Raw genomic sequence first — 17506 nt, 5'->3', positions numbered from 1 at the left:
ATATAAATTATTCATAAATTTAAGAATGCAGGTTTCTGAGTCACGAGGAGTCTAGGTTCTGCCTCCCATGTTTTATATGCGTGGTACAAATTCATGATTAAGTGAGATTTCTGAGATCTTTAATTAGAAAAGAAACCACAAGCAAATTGTGGAAATATTCACAGCTAAGTGATACTCCAAAAAGCAGTCATTTTAAAATGACTTGCTCTAAATCTAAGCAGTTTCTATCTAAGTGGCTAAGGCATACTTAGAGATTCCTTTAGCAATAACTGCAGGCATTGGCAACCTAATAAATATTAAACTGAAATATGTGTCTTTATATCACTCAAATATGGTGGTATATATGGCACCCATAAAAGACTGGAAGTCCATGGTTGACTTGCTCATTTTTCTGCCACTGAATCTTTTTCTCCATTCCTGGCCAAATCTTTGCAAGAAAAACTTGATATTAAATTCTGTAACAAATATTACTCTTAGAGAAGCCATGTTAAGAAGTTTTTGGACCTGAGAATTGTAATTCAGTCTTCATTTTGTTATGGTGTTTGACTTCAAACTTAGAGGCAGTGTGCCAAATATTCACCATTTATTATTCCTTTGCTACTTTTCTATTGCCCGTCCTCTTATCTTTGAGTAGTCTTTTCTTCCTCTTTATTTCTCCTCTCTTAAAATCCCCTATATCTTCTTTCTGTTTTCTACTCCATTTCTACCCAATTTCCATTATCCTTTAATAATGAGCCCATAAGGGCAGTCGTGTTGGCTTCAGAGAAGAACAGCAGGTCCAGAGAGATGCTTTCAGGGACCTGCACCGTCCTGCTGAAATCACCCAAAGTCCACAGCCAGTGTTAGACATTTCTGAGATTGTCAGGAAAATGACAATTATCCTAACCTTAGAGAAAATAAAACATGGCAAATAACCTTTGTTAACGACAAATATATTGTGTAAGTTGTTAACCATTTGTGGATGAGAATCTTTCTGATTATATATATCTGCCTTAATTCTTATAAATGTAGCAACAATATATAGAGTTTGTAAAATAAAAACACTCATCTACCTATTATTTTTAGAAAATAACTAATATGTTATATGCATTCCTTTACACTGTTTTAAAGTAACATTTTTAGTTAAAACACACACACACACAGACACAGACACATGTGTACTGTAGATAAAAAGGAAAATGAGGAAAAGTGGAGAGAGGAGAAATGAACATAGGCAGGGCTTTATTTCCAAGAATTGGGTAGTCTCAGAAGCTCAAACCCACACACAGATGAAGAATACCCAGTAATCTTAAAAACTTAGACCACTGGTTCTCAAATTTGAGCACACATCAGGATCACTGAGGGGGGAGGAGATTGCTAAACACTGATGGCTGGGCCCCATCCCCTAGAATTTCTGATTCTGTGTATCAGAGGCCCAGGAATTTCCATTCTCTAACAGTTTCCAAGTGCTGCTGCTGCTGGGAAGTGACTCCTGAACTCATTCCAAATAGCAGATTTATGGAGGATTTCATCTGTCTCTGAGATGAAGATGTCCTTGAATTGCTATTTTTCTCACATTTATCCATAACAATCGATCAAGTTTGAGGGTGTTCATACCAATTTAATAACAATACCTTAGTCTTTGTGGGGTTTTTTTTGTTTTGTTTTGAGACGGAGTTTCACTCTTGTTACCCAGGCTGGAGTGCAATGGCGCGATCTCGGCTCACCGCAACCTCTGCCTCCTGGATTCAAGCAATTCTCCTGCCTCAGCCTCCCAAGTAGCTGGGACTACAGGCATGCGCCACCATGCCCAGCGAATTTTTGTGTTTTTAGTAGAGATAGGGTTTCACCATGTTGACCGGGATGATCTCGATCTCTTGACCTCGTGATCCACCTGCCTCGGCCTCCCAAAGTGCTGGGATTATAGACATGAGCCACCGCACCTGGCCAGTCTTTGTGGTTTTTATACTTGCTCATGAATACTTTTAAACCAGGGAGAAGTTGTCATTATTTCTATGTTGTAGGTGAAAAATTGAGAACTGATGTATTCGTTGTGAGATGCAGAATAGCGCTCACTTTTCTTCCTTCTGGTCTATGATTTTTTCCCAGGTTGTCAGATTGCCAAAGGAACATGCCCAGGGTAGAGGAACAATAGGCTGCCCATGTCCAGACTGAAAGCTCACTGCAGTGAAAAGGTCCTTGGCTGGATATCCGGTCCAGGGCATCAGAAAAGCTTTTTAGCTGACTTGGTAGCTTGAACTTTCACAGAACTATGCAATATGACAAGGAAAATTCCAGCTTCCATGAAGCATTAAAGGAGTTGTAAGACTGGCTAGGAGAGAGCTGACAGCACTCGTCAGGGGACCCAGGACAACAATAATGGTAGTTGAGAAGGCATCTCTGGGGTCACACTGCCCAGGCTACCAGCTCTTTGCTGTTCATGCTGGGTACCTCACCACCCTAAGACTCCTAGAACTGTAAAATGTGTCTAACAACATACCTCAACTGAGTTGTTCTGAAAAATAACAGGTCAGTGGGTGAAGGCCAGTGCCTAGCTTGTGATAGCAGTTCAGGGAGTATGCAGTGTTAGCTCTCAAGGCACATAAAGCAGCAGACATGCCTTTCACTTGGTTGTGTCTCCCCATTACCTAATATGATAATGATAATGTAGTAGACACTTATGAAATAGCAGTTGATCATCTTGGTATGAGACTGTTGATATTAGTATATCTGCATTTCTATCAAACTATTACTCTTTCATGTTGAATAAAATATATTGCTTCTAAACTGTGGCTCAATTATCAACAAAACAGGACTGTAAAATGACATTCCTAGCATCTGTCTTTGACTATGAACATAGATATTTCAGTTTGGATTCATCTTGAAGCTGGTTGCTTGAGCTTCAAGATTTGTAAGGCTGTGAAAAGAGATCTTCAATGTGTGAATTGCAGGTGAACTGAGTGCAGTAATTCAGGAGTTAATAATAGCTGGTTGTGTAAAAGTCTCCCAGATTGTCTAAATTTTAACTCACATCAAAAACTGCGAATTTTTACCTAAAAAAACCTAGACATTGAGAGGAGGCATGATTACAAAATGCAAATAAGCAGGACTCAGATTCGTTCATTCACATGACCACCTACCATGTCTGAGCTGTCCTTTTCTACTGGGACCTGCACACAAACCCCTGGCACAGCCCTTGATCTCGATGACCTCAGTCTGGTGTGCAGCATCTTGTTTTATATACCTCATTGCTCAGACACCTGAAAACTGTGACCCTAAAGTGCAGTTTTCTACTTTCATGTCTACCGATGAGATGGTTGTTTTGCTTGCCAGGGTAACAAAGATAATTTCCAGTCTCACCTACCTGGATTGCATTGATGCCAGCACAGGGTACTCCAAAGTATTCACTGATAGAGGCCTCAAATCACAAAGTACTGCACTTGACTGATATACCTGAATTATTTTTTTCTTTGTTGGGGTGGAGTCTTACTCTGTTGCCCAGGCTGGAGTGCAATGGTGCCATCTCGGCTCACTGCAACCTCCGCCTCCCGGATTCAAGTGATTCTCCTGCCTCAGCTTCCTGAGGAGCTGGGATTACAGGTGTCTGCCATCACACCCGGCTAATTTTTGTATTTTTAATAGAGACAGGGTTTCACCATGCTGACCAGGGTGGTCTCGAACTCCTGACCTCAGGCAATCCACCTGCCTTGGCCTCCCAAAGTGCTAGGATTACAGGCATGAGCCACCACCCCCAGCCTACTTGAATTTTTCAAAGATGGTATGTATCTATCTTTCTGTGTTTGTGTATCATACTCTGTATATGTGTGCACACACGTGAGTCACCAAGACTTTGTTCACGGCGCCAGAGTGGTATTATAAATGAGGCAGGGCAAATCATGTTAAGAAAAATACCATCTGACTGCCTTTTCAATATGTAAATCTTGGGAAAAATATTTATTTTTATATATAACACAAGTCAAAGTTTTAAATTATAGTAGTTGAAAATTAAGGAACTTGAATTTAAAAAGGCAACAAAAGAGCAAATTAAACATGCTTGAAGGTAAATACAAACTTTGCCACTTCCTAGGTGTGTACCTTCCAGCAAGATTACTGTCTGTATCCCAAGAAATGGAAATATTTGTCTCACATTGTTGTTTTAAAGAATGCATGAGCCATTGCAGACAAAATGCTTTCACGTGGTACTGGTGAACAGTAGACACTCCATGGAAAGAAATTGTTTTTATTATTGGTTATTCCCTCTACTCCCTCACAAACGCTCAGGATGTTTGCAATTTTAAATTAGGTTGTTGGACAGTCAATACTTTAACTCATTGGAATAAACCTTTAGCGGTATAATTTTAAATACTGTGGTAGGGAATTAAAGGAGATATATCGATATATATGTCATATATTTTTTAAATGAATGAAATTCAAGGCAGCTGAAGTGGTAGGATGCGTAACTCCACCCTAGTGTGTGTATCATACGTAACTCCCGATAAATTATACTATACATGCACACTAATGTGAAAACTTAGCAAACTGCCCACTTCTGCTCATCTTGACTCCTCATCTACAATATCTCCTGTATTTGATTATTAAATTATACACTTTCTTTATACTCTCTCCTTTACAATGCCCCCTTCTCTGATTCCTGTTACAAGCAGAGAGCACCTCACACCTCTGGCACTGTTTGCCTATTGTTTCATGTTTGTGTATACAGTTATCTCAATTATATTCCAAACTCCAAAAGGTCACCTTTATATTTGCTCACCCAAAGCACAATCCTGGGCTGACAAGAGGTAATATTTTAAGCTGTAATCCTATGGACAAAAGTCAGTGACTACAAACAAGCACATAGGCATTTCAAAAAAGTTCTTAGAGGAACAGGGAAGTGAACTTCTAAAAATAAGATTTGTAATTCAGGTATAATTTTGAAGCTAACATTCTTGGTTTCCTGGACAAGTAAATTTTGCAATTTGTTTGCTTATCCACCATCTTCTTTCTGTGATATAACAAAGAAAAAGAAAAACTTTAAAGCAAACGTGAAAGACTAAACCCACCCGCATCACAGTAGTGCAAATTTTCACAGGGGAAAGTGCAGAGACATATTTTAGACTCAGAAGAGACTTGGGGAACTTCTGTGAATAAGTGAATTAGGTTCTGGAGTAGAGGCTTGCCCACTAGGACCTCCAGGAACAGACTCAGAGCTCTTTAATAAATATTCCAGGGAATCAGGCTTTCTTGGAAAAAACAAATTAGTGTGAGAAGCCAGTGCTGTGCAATTTCAGTTTTAAAAATAGCCAGTATTGTTAAGGCTGCTGTGTGCATGAGAGAAAAAGAAAGCCCTTATTAATTTTTGTGTCAGCTCCCACATTAAAACCGAGACGCTCCACTGAAAGTCTTGCCTGGCAAATACTGCAAAGGTTATAAGGTTCATATCACTAAGAATCACTTTTGGTCCTTCCAATGACCAACTTTTGGGAGGGAAGAGGTTATGTCCCCTTTTATCACATTGGTCTTTTAATAAAGGATAGGCAAGTGATGGTTCTGCCTCTTTCACTTAGGACTAGAGCTGTGCCTGTTTCAGCTTTTCATTTGCCTAATTGCCCTGGGAGGCTGGCAGGGACGTTCCCTGCAGCCGAGGCTCTGCTGACTGCAGAGACCCTACCTGGCACTCTAAGTTGGTGCGTCAGCATTTTAGGTTGAAATGAATGAAAAATCAATCAGGATGACTGCAGTGGTAGCGTATACAACTCTAACCTAGTTTGTTCATAATTTCCAACTATTCACCATAGACCCAAGCAGTATTTAAGATGGTAAGTGAATCTGTAACAAATGTGCTGCTTCTGCTTAATCGGGCACTTTTTTTTTTGTCCTCTTTTCTGTTTGGAACGAGCAAGTCTAACCTGCTTAGGAAGCCACATGTAAATGTGACATGAATGATGATGTCAGGTTTCACGCAAATATTATTTGCCCTGGCTTTAGATTCAGTTTCTAATTAGACCAAGTGATAAATTCTCATGTAGAGATATAACACATTGCTGTTTTATTAACGTATGCTGCAAATTCAGAGGCTTAAATTTTTTTAAGAGTCTGTTTATGTTTTTGTCACATCTCTTTGTTACTTGCTGTAATTCTCTGTATCAAAACTACAGTGTTTTAAATTTCTAGATTTACAATTCTGCAAAGATAGAGTTAAACACTATTTGGACCCTGGCTACATGATGGTAGCTGGAATTGTTCAAAGCTGCCGTCTTCAGCTCTCAAAGACAGCCACAGTCGATTTCTGAACAGATTGGGTTAAATATTTTTACAGACCCATTCTATGATGATAAGGCGGTAATAAGTTGTGCAGTGCAACACTCCAAAGGGTTCCAAATCTCACAAGCCTCTTTGTATGTGATGCTCTCACAGTGAAGAAGATTCTTTGGGCTATAAAGATGAGGAGTCTACTTCTTCTGGTGCTGATTTCAATCTGCTGGGCTGATCATCAATCAGACAACTATACTCTGTATCATGACAGAGTTATTCACATCCAAGGTAAGGAAACACAGCTTCTCTTATCAAAGTCTAATGAATTTCAAGTTACTTAGATTCGAGATGCTGGGTTAGTGTTTCTTCATTTTAGTTCTGCTTCATTGACTTTTTCTTTTCCTTTCTGCTAATTGGTTAAAGTGTTCCCTGGCTTTTGAATACTATTGAATTACAGTAGAGTTAAGAATTGGGGACAATTAAAGTTGAGTAGCTTAAGAATGTCCAGCTGCAGTGAATTGGTATAATCGTTCAAGGCTGTTAAGTGCAGTCGCTATCTTCAAGAAAAATGAAGGGCATAAAGTTCATTTAAATGCAAGTCAGAGGGAGGAAATAGAAAGTAAAACAGGATACAAGGTTATTTTGTTAGAGTAAATTGTTTAATCATTAAGAGAAGCAATATAAATAAAATGAAAATTAAACAAGCTATTGAACAGGAGAAAGGAGCTTACCCTATTACAATCTCCTTCAGTAAAGCCTTAGCTCCTATAGACCAATACATTGCCCCTGCACATTTCTGTTCAGCTCAGCTGAATGCTAAGCCTGAAAGCTGTAGCAAGGTTTGAGGCTGCAGTATAATGCAGCTCTTTCCTCAGTCCCAGCTTCAGATGAGGGACATCCTGCATTAAGAAAGCTGAGACTTATGCAATAAGAGGAACTGTTCTCTCCTTGTCCTTGGATGCTGAATAATTAAAACAGGAATATAGAACAGTTTAAACACATGATGATAATTTTAGATAAACTCAGTTGTGGTAACAGAGGCATGATAAGTTTGCTAAGAGACATAAAACTCTAAGTTGTATCTTCAAGGTCAAAAGCATAGTCTCAGTAAACTGCATTCACTGTGAAAAGTATGACTTGTGAAGGTCAAATCATAGTGTAAATCTATCTAGAAGTATTTTCCTGTACATATTATGACTACCAAAATAGAATTCTGAATTTGTCTACGTCTAGCTATTTTAGACACATCTCTTTTAGTTTTGTTTGCTTCCAACAGCTTTAGTTTTTCTCTGTTGAACTGAGAAAAGAAATTGTATAATCATAAATTTTACTCTGCAAGCTGCTGACTCAGCTGTTTCCTTAATATGTAGTAGAATCAGAGCTGTTTCCGATGACCATATGATATTTACATATAGAGATTTCTAATGAAGAATAATACCCTTTTACTTTCTAGTGACAGAATTCGGTTCAGCCAAAAAAGTAATTATCAATGATACTAGTTTTACATCCAATGCAATATAAACTTAAGCTGTGGTTTCAAGTTATTAGATGACAGATACCAAAGTTGTATTATAAACTGTGTACAAACCATTTAATCAAAATTGCACTCAGAGTATGAGAATAGTATTTTTTAAATGTACTAACATTTGAAAAATTACTCCTATAAGTCAGACTTAAGTTAGCGAGAAAAACTTCTGTTACCTCAGCTTTCCCATTCTCATCTCCTCTATTGAAACTTAGTGCAAAGGAATTTCTGACCAAGAGTATCAGAATTATCAGCATATTTGCATACACTGTCCAAATTTTTAAAAAGGCTCGATAGTCCGCTTCATTTTAATTGTAAATTCATATTCTTAGAAAGTGCAGGCTTGCCTCGAAGAGTTGCTAAAGAGCTTTCAAGTAATAGAGCTATATTTGGCTTGTGGAAATTTAATGCTGAAATGTGATTTGGGTCATAGGATTATGATGTTATGTCCATAAACCAAATACTGTTCTCATTACTTTTTTCCCAATAATATTTTTTTGTGATAGCATTCAGATTGAATTTTCAAATCTCATAGTCCTTCAGAGAAACTGCTTCCAAGTGACCTGCCATAATTCCAGTTGTCTTTTACAATGCAAAAATAAATCAGATAGCACAAGAATCAACAAAGCAGATTACTTACTTGCTTCGTTACTTACTTGAAATGCTGCATATTTTCTTATATTTAAAACTTTGATTTATAAAACATAGCCCAGAAGGAATTTTAGGGAGCTGAAATCCTCGCAGATTTTTTTGAACAATTTAGTCAGATGGTTAAATTAGCTATCTCAATCTGAAATTCTTGAATGGTACTGATAAGCAGTATGAGCTTCTGTTAGTGACAGAAAATAGTTGAAAATTCATGTTACTGTAAAAACATCTTCCCTCTCTTCCATTTTTGATAAAATTTCTCTTTTTGTACTCCCAAGTTCCCAAGGTCTGAACGATATTGGAAAAATAGTGCAAATCATCCTCCAATTCTTCTTGGCTGCCTTGATACAGACGTTCAACATGTTAATGATACATTTTTGAGTTCCATGTTTATGAGTTAGCTAATTGTTTTTCTGAAGGCTTCCTCATAGTTTTGTTGCACAAGATTTTATAGAGATATAGGCACACACAAAAAAAAATTTAATCTGGATTAAAAAAAAAAAAAGAAAAAAAAGGCAGATGGCCAGGAAAGAAAATAGCAAGTATGGAACCTATGCAAAGTATTTGTAGTGAAAAACATTTCTCTGGTAATGGAAAATAAATCTCTCCCAGCTCCCCACGGAGAAAGACTTAGCTTTAGATACAAATTTCACATGTACTAATCTATTTCCTTTAACTTTTCATTGAAATAATTTGGTCATACAGGAAAGCAAACTTCATTTATCCACAGTCCACTAAAAAGATGCAGTCAAGATGTTAGCTTGTATATAACACACTGTCCTGAATGTAAGCAATAGTTATTTTCTCAAATACTTCTACAGGAAGAGGGTTCACTGTTAATACCCTCTCTATACTCTAAACTAATGGATTTTGTTCCTCATGTCACAATGTGGCTAGTTTACTTTTAAATCCTTTGAAACTTGAGACCATTAGGAAGAGTTTTATATGGAGAACCAAATCACACAGAAAGAATAGTATTTATAATATTTGTATCAGGTCAAAAAACTTTTGTGTAGCCTTTCAACTACGAGTAGAATTTCAGAGATGACGAATGTATTTTTTTAAATACAACTTTTTAGAAGACATTTACAGATAGCAGAGACATTTTATGACCACTTGCCCATTAACCAATAGCTGCTTGACCTTCTCAAGGTCAGAGTCAGTGCTTCCTGCCTGTGGTGTTCAAGCAGAGGTCTTCTGATGACAAGTTTGAGTCTTTCCTGTAATGCCACTAACTAGCTTGGACCTTGGAAATTTAGTTAATCTCTCTAAATCCCAGTTACCTCATCTGTAAAATTGGGCTTACTGCCTGCTTATTCCATAGAGCTTTGTGAGAATTAAATGAGATAATATGTAGAAAGTGCTTAGTAGAGTGCCTGGTTCCCAAGAGCCAATAAGCTATCCAGGTAGTTGTTATCATTATGTTTATTACTTCCTCCCTGTTATGGAAAATTGATTTTTAAACAGAAAACAAACTACAAATACTGGTCAAAAAAAAAAAATCACACTTTTCAAAGTACATTTGTTAACAGAACCATGTCATCGCCTTAGTTCTAATGAAGTAAACATCTTATAAGTTCCTTTCTTTGCCTTCTTTAATTTTACAATTTATAATTTCCTCATTCATATTATTATTATTGTTATTATTATTTTTGAGATGGAGTCTCACTCTGTCACCCAAGCTGGAGTGTAATGGCTCAATCTCGGCTCAATGCAACCTCCACCTCCCAAGTTCAAGTGATACTCCTACCTCAGCCTCCCAAGTAACCGGGATTACAGGTGCCTGCCACTATGCCTAGCTAATTTCTGTGTTTTTAATAGAGACAGGGCTTTGCAATGTTGGCCAGGCTGGTCTCAACTCCTGACCTCAGGTGATTAGCCCATCTCAGCCTCCCAAAGTGCCAGCATTACAGGTGTGAGCCACTGCACCCAGCCTCCCCATTCATATTAAATATTATCTTATCATTTTTACTTTCCTGGTAGAAACTAAAGTTTTCCAAACATAAGTAATATTTTCCCTTGATATACTTACTATGTGAAAACAGATCCACTACTTTAAATTTTTGTAAAGAAGGACAAGAGGAAATCCCAGAAGTGAAAATTGTGCCCTTCTCCTTAATAAGTAAAAGTAATTGCACTTTTGTCAACAAATAAAACAAGTAGATTTGCTTAAAGAAGAAATTGCCAGAGGTTTATGTCTGTAAGTAGAAAAAAATAATCTCCATCCAGAACCGCTGGCAGAAGTGCACAGTCCTCTCTCAGCTTCCCCGTTCCCGTGCCTGGTGTGTCTCCTGAACCCTCCTCCCCTTCTTCAAATCTGGCTCAGTCCTCACATGGGCTTCCTGCTAACATGCCTCCCTCCCTCATCAGATTGTCTCTCAGCTTTGTAACTAACTCCAATTATATAGCAGTGCCAGACACATAGCAGGTGCTTGATATATGTTTGTTGAATAAGTGAGTGAACAAATGAATGAAAGATGCAATGAGATACTTCCTTTTTTTTTTTTTTTTTTTTGAGATGGAGTTTCGCTCTTGTTGCCCAGGGTGGAGTGCAGTGGTGCCATCTTGGCTCACCGCAACCTCCGCCTCCTGGGTTCAAGCGATTCTCCTGCCTCAGCCTCCTAAGTAGCTGGGACTATGGGCATGCGCCACCACACCTGGCTAATTTCGGATATTTAGTAGAGATGAGGTTTCTCCATGCTGATCAGGCTGGTCTCGAACTCCTGACCTCAGGTCATCCACCTGCCTCGGCCTCCCAAAGCACTGGGATTACAGGTGTGAGCCACTGCACCCAGACAAGATACTTCTAAATTGTCACTACCATAATGAGCATTTGTTAAATGCTGTGATATCACTGGCATTTAGCAGCACATGGCACATTGCATGCACTTAATGAACTAGATGACTGCTTTCACTCCATAATGTTGGCATAAGCTAAATCATAGCTCACACAATTTTAAGAACTTAAAAGGACTTTGGTAGAGATTGTCTAGACCACTTTTCCAATTCACAAATGAAGAGATCAAGACTCAGAACTTTGCATTGCTTGTCCCAGGCTACCTGGCTGATAAAAGTTCGTTTATCTGTTTAACCCCTTCCTTTTCTGTGCTAATTTCTTACCTTTTTAATGAAGTCATCCTGACTACTGCAATCTGTCCCCCTCTGGTACCCTAATCTCTCTCACCCTTCTTTTCTTTCTCTCTGTTACACTGGCTGTATACTCAACTTATTTTTATGTAATTGTTTGTCTTCTGTCTCTACCTCTAGAATATTCAACAGCTTCATGAAGGCAGGAATCTTTGATGCATCCCAGTCACATAAACCCAGTAACTGGCACATAGTAGGTGATCAATATATGTTTGCTAAATAAATCCAGGACCAAATCCAGTTTTTGTTGTTGTTGTTGTTGTTTTCTAATCAAGTCTGATTCAGTCTTTCCAAATCCCAGGAAAATATTTTCAATTCATGAAATGAGAAGCAGCAGATGAATAAGAGAACTGTGCATTTGGGGAACAAATTTTGTTTGGTCTTGTGCATGGCTCCTACACAGCATGCAGCATCTGATACTCCAGCAGAGTCCACCAAAGACAGTGCAGCAATTTTCCTCATGCATTTGTGCATCTTTGAAGAGTATTGGATTTACGTTTGGTCACTGCAATACTATCCTGTTCCTTATGTAATAACTGCAGAGTTGGGATTTGGTGATACAGAATGTATCACAAGGAGTGGGCAAATTTAATAATGTATGATCACAAACCATCTGCAGAGCCAAAGTTTAATGGGAGAACTGGATACGGGTTACTCTTGTCTTAATTTTCTCTCTCCCACCTAAAACACATGTGAACTCTCTGAGTCTGTTTGGAAAAGTTAAATCAATTCACTTGTATCTTTTTGAGGCAGAATATGTTATTTGCAGCCACCGATGCAAAATCTACAAATGCCAGGAAAAATATATACAAATAGTTTATAAATCACAGGTGGAAATATATATATATATATACACTGTTAATATCCTATCTAAAAGCTTAGCTATAAACATCAGAGAATTCCATCATGGAATTATAAAAATTAGCATATCATCCATATTAGATAACTAAATCTAATACTTTGTTTCAATTTCCCAGGGGGCATGAAACAAAAAATGACAATAAGAACGTACTGCATTAAACACAGGCTTGCCATTTGACCAAACTTAGCATATCACCATATTGATATAATAAATGAGCTCAAAAGCAAAGAACAATAGTATATATGTAGGAATATACATACATATGTAAAAATACTCATATTACACTCATGCATATATACGCCTACAGACAACTCACTTATTCAACAAATATGTTAGGTACTTATGTAGAGGCATTAGAGATGCGGTGACAAAAACATACAGTCTCTGCTTTCAACAAGCTTATAGTCTAGCGAGAGAGACAGTCATTACTAAGAATAAAGAGCTATTAATCATGGTAACAGAAATATATATTTTCTTACCAACTTTGCTTCTGTCAGTATGCATAATTGCCAGTACATGTCCTAGTCTTCTTTGCATTTGTGTGTCCTTTTGAGAAAACTGAATTCAGGCATTTGCTGAACATTGGCCACCTCCATGCAAAACATTGGGTTATTCTCTGTGGAAATATAGACCATCTCCTCAGTGTGCTTGCTGACAATATTATCAAGACAACAAGCAAGCAAGAAAAAATAAAATAAGTGTTAAATAAAGGTGAAAACGTAGAGAAAAGAGTAGTTACCAATCTAAAAGAACTTACTATTTAGAACTTTGAACCATAGCCATTAAATTTTTAATCACTTAATAGAGCTGAACTCATAAAATACATCTTCAGCCTATTTCTAAACTTGATAATTGAAAATGTAGAATGCTGAATTCTATGTTAAGAATAACTATCTATTAAAACTATACAGTTCTATAATATTTCCAGATATAAAGCTTATATTGAATAATCTTTTCAGGTAGCAATAAATTCATACTAAACCGACATTGCTTTCTCTGTTCCATCCTTTGTGCTGAAATCATCAGAGTATGTGTGAAGCCAATGATTATTTGGAAACTCTCTCAAATACCAAGAAAACCCCATTAAATAGTGAGGCCTTTCTCTTTGGTTGCAGCTCTGCAAGAATCTTGACTCAGCTAAAGCACTGACTATAGCTTAATGGCTTAGTGTTACAGTGATTTCAATATGATGATTCTCTTATTTTACCAAATATAAGATATAATAGCTTTAGATTTCTTTATTGACTATGCTCTTTATTTGAAGTGGAAAGTGGAAAATTACCATTTTAGAAGGGTCTTTGGAATACAATCACCAAAATGCTAAGAAATTAGAATATACAATAAAGACGTTATCAAACTAATAGTATCTAGGGAAGAAATAAAATTTTTTAAAGCAATATTATTTCAAAATGAAAACATTAAAAACGTAGGAAATTATTTGAAATAAAATTACTTCAAAAATATTTTGTGTATTTTGTGTTGTCACAATATACTAGCCCTAGGCTTGTCTGCCTTCAGGAATGATTATCAAGTAGTCAGTACAAATGGTACCATTTTAATCTTGGTTTAATTCAGCATGTTGGTTACTTGACTTCATTGTTAGTCTGTGACTAGTCACCACATGTCTAAGGTGTATGAAATAACTTTTTACATGCTCAGGGATTGTGCTGTGGTGTGTATTGAACAAAATAAGTTAAGTAAGAATTCTCCCTACCTTTTCCAAACACTGTCAACTCAAAAGAAAAAGACATTTTGGATTTAGAAAACCCAGAAATGCCATAATCCATCATGTGTAAAATAAATGAAATATTTTAAAACAAGAAGCATTTTACTAGGCCGGGTGTGGTGGCTCACGCCTGTAATCCCAGCACTTTGGGAGGCCAAGGCGGGAGGATCACAAGGTCAGGAGATTGAGACCATCCTGGCCAGCATGGTGAAACCTGTCTCTACTAAAAATACAAAAATTAGCTGCGCGTGGTGGTGCGAGCCTGTGGTTCCAGCTACTTGGGAGGCTGAGGCAGGAGAATTGCTTGAACCCAGGAGGTGGAGGTTGCATTGAGGCAAGATCATGCCACTGCACTCCAGCCTGGCGCCTGGCGACAGAGAGAGACTCTGTCTCAAAAAAAAAAAAAAAAAAAAAAAAAAAAGAAGCATTTTACTACAGTCAAGTGAGGAGATAGGCAAAGAAATGGGAACAAAGTGGAGTCCTATCTTATTTCTAAAGAGGGATTGAAAGTTTAAAATAAAAATGCCTTTGAAAACATACACTTGAAGGGAGGAGATTTCCACATCTAGCTGATTCTATTTGAAATGCTGCTTGCCTCCCTGTTTTAGCTTGTTCCTGGAAAGCATTGGAAATTATGTTTGTCTTTTTGGCTCAGAGTTACTGAGGGTAGAGAAAGAGCAGGTGAAAGGAAAGACATGTAAGTCAAAGATATGTGTAATGTAGCCCTACACATTATAAGTTATATGACATAAATTTATTTTCTTGTTAGATGACAATATTTGTTCAGAATGATGTCACGATTATCTATGACTAATAATGTTGCTAGCAAAAAATAATGAACACTTATACAAGGCTTTTTGTTCCCTATTTTTTATTTATTTATTTATTTATTTTTTGCTTTTTGCTTTTTGCCTTCTTCAGCACAGAGAGGTAAATTACAAAGTTTTAAATTTCCAAATTTTCTTCTCCGGTATTATATGGGTTATGAACAATTACTTCTTACTTTCTCTTGAAAAATGTTGTCAATTATGCTGTCAGGCATTAAATCTACAAAAATCTACATATGATTATTTTTATGTCCTCTTTTTACTTTGTCTTTTATTACAATCGTTAACAAAGGGTCTTAATTAATACCTTAAAGTTCCAAAGCACTGAAAAGCTGATTAGATAGTTAATGCTTCATTTAAATGTTTCCATATAAACAGAATACCTCATTCTAACCGATGCATAAAGTAACAGCATTTTATAGACTTCCTACAATACATTAAAATCAAAATGTGTTCCAAAATTCAGCTTCTTGAACTTCAGTCTTTTTTCTTATAACTCATTATTTGGCCTATTTATACAATTGAATAAATAAATGAAACAAATGTCCATATAAACAATAAATACAAAAGTGTTTTTTTGGCCAGCCATGGTGCCTCACACCTATAATCCCAGCACTTTGGGAGGCCGAGGCAGGCAGATCACTTGAGGTCAGGAGTTCAAGACCAGCCTGGCCAACATGGTGAAACCCCGTCTCTACTAAAAATACAAAAATTAGCATGCCTGTAGTCTCAGCTGCTTGGGAGGCTGAGGCAGGAGGCGGAGATTACAGTTAGCCAAAATTGCACCACTGCATTCCAGCTTTGGCAATACAGTGAGACTTCAGCTAAAAAAAAAAAAAAAGTGTTTTTAAGGGAAAAAAGATTATGAGAGACAGTACTGAAGGTGCAGTGGATTCAGTGGTGTTCATTTGCTATTGAGGTTGAGTATGGGGAGGTGCCCTCTAAGCATGAACCTCAAGCTGAGACCTGAATAATGAGTGGGAGACAGTTAACATCAAAAACCAGGCAGAGCATTCCAGGTAGAAAAAGCAAAACAATGCAAATTCCCTGAGATTGGAATAAGCTTGTTGCTTTCAAACCAAAAGAAGTCCAACACACTGCAGCCTGTCAGAGAGGAGGTTGTGGTAGCAGGAAGTAAGCAGGAGGCAGACCACAGTACTGTATAAGTGGTCCAGAGTACAGAGTTCAGACTTCATTCAAAATCATTTGAAAATGTTTAAAAGGTTTGAGCAAGGGGTGACATAATATGCTTCACATTTATAAAAGACCATGTGAATAATGGATTATGGTATGCCAAGAGGAAAGGCGAGTCTACCTTTCAGGAGGATCTTGAGATAGTTCAAGTAAGAAATCATGGTGGCAGGGACCAGGATGATAGCAATAGAAAAAGATGGAGATGAACCAATCTGGAAAAAAAAAAAAAAGTGAAGGAAGAAATGGCAGCAATTATTGATAGATTGGACGTGGGAATTAAGGGAAACAGACACATCAAGCTCAGATGCTAGAGTTTGGCATGAACCAAAGGATGGATGATGGAGGCATAAGCTCAATTGAGAAAGACTGAGAGAACAGATTTGGGTGAGGGAGGGGGACTCAAGTTAGTTATTTGGCATTCAATGTAGGACCAACAGGAAGATGGGCTTACTATTTTCATGCTCAGGAAGAAGTATAATGCGAGAATGTTTTGGAATCGTCAGCACACAAGTAGTATTTATAACTATGGGACCAGATGAGATCACCTAGGAGGGGGGATATGGAGACATAGGGTAGGAGACAGACCTGGTGTGAGTTTTGAAGACCCTCAATACCGACAGGTGGGATAAAGGAAAATGCAGGGGTCACGTATTCACTTCCCAGGTCTGAACCTTGATCACTGATATGTGGAATTACTTTTCTCATATGATTTTGAAAAAATTTAATTGCAAGCATTTGAATATAGGAGAATTTTGCGTTAAAAATTGCATTTCTAGCCTCTTGAAAAATCCAAAGGCTTGCTATTTTTCAGCCTTTGCCCTCACAGGACTGTATCCTTGGAAACCTGTACCTGCTGTCTGCTTAGAATGGGGCATGTACTCCCCAAATAGATACAGCCTTTTCCATTCTTTATCATCCTCATCATGCCCAGGTGCTCTCTTCACTCCCCTCAGCCTTGCCCACCTGGGCATTTGTGTTTGATTTATCTTTTGCTTTGTTTCAGCACTCAACTTATTACCTGACCCATTGTAGGCTATTGATTCAAATTGTTTATTAGGTAAAAAAAAATCAAAGTTCCCTTTTTATTCTCTGTTTCCTCTGGGATTGACTCCTGTGATGGTATTATCTTGATGTCTTCTTTACTAAGTGAAGATATTAGCCTTATCACTGTATAAAATTAACAGTGTCATTCTACAAATTACAAATCACTTAACCTTACGCTTCACCACAAAGTGGAAGTGGTCTGAGCAGAGACAAGTAGAGTTGAGCTCTACGCCTTTACCACATCAAGGCACATTTCCAGTAATTAAGGAGTGGTAGATAATTACAGCCTAATGAAGAAGAAT

The 17506-nt window shown here is 37.5% G+C and overlaps 1 protein-coding gene across 4 annotated transcripts in view; it reads left to right on the top strand.

Annotated features, from left to right (window-relative positions):
• Nucleotides 1–17506, top strand: part of HAPLN1 (hyaluronan and proteoglycan link protein 1) — an 84264-nt gene that overhangs the window by 42408 nt on the left and 24350 nt on the right. For 2 of the 4 annotated variants that reach the window (XM_037731239.1, XM_017508040.2), the window contains exon 2: nucleotides 6394–6519. In XM_037731239.1, the coding sequence (XP_037587167.1) occupies nucleotides 6420–6519 (100 nt within the window). In that variant the 5' untranslated portion in view covers nucleotides 6394–6419. Of the gene's footprint in view, nucleotides 1–5553; nucleotides 5796–6393; nucleotides 6520–17506 lie in introns of those variants that run through there. The other 2 variants (XM_037731237.1, XM_037731235.1) reach the window with 2 other exon arrangements.

This window comes from Cebus imitator, unplaced genomic scaffold (assembly GCF_001604975.1).
Source record: "Cebus imitator isolate Cc_AM_T3 unplaced genomic scaffold, Cebus_imitator-1.0 Scaffold16, whole genome shotgun sequence".
NCBI lineage: Eukaryota > Metazoa > Chordata > Mammalia > Primates > Cebidae > Cebus > Cebus imitator.
Note: the sequence above shows the minus strand (reverse complement) of the source record. Positions and strands in the feature narration are given on the sequence as shown.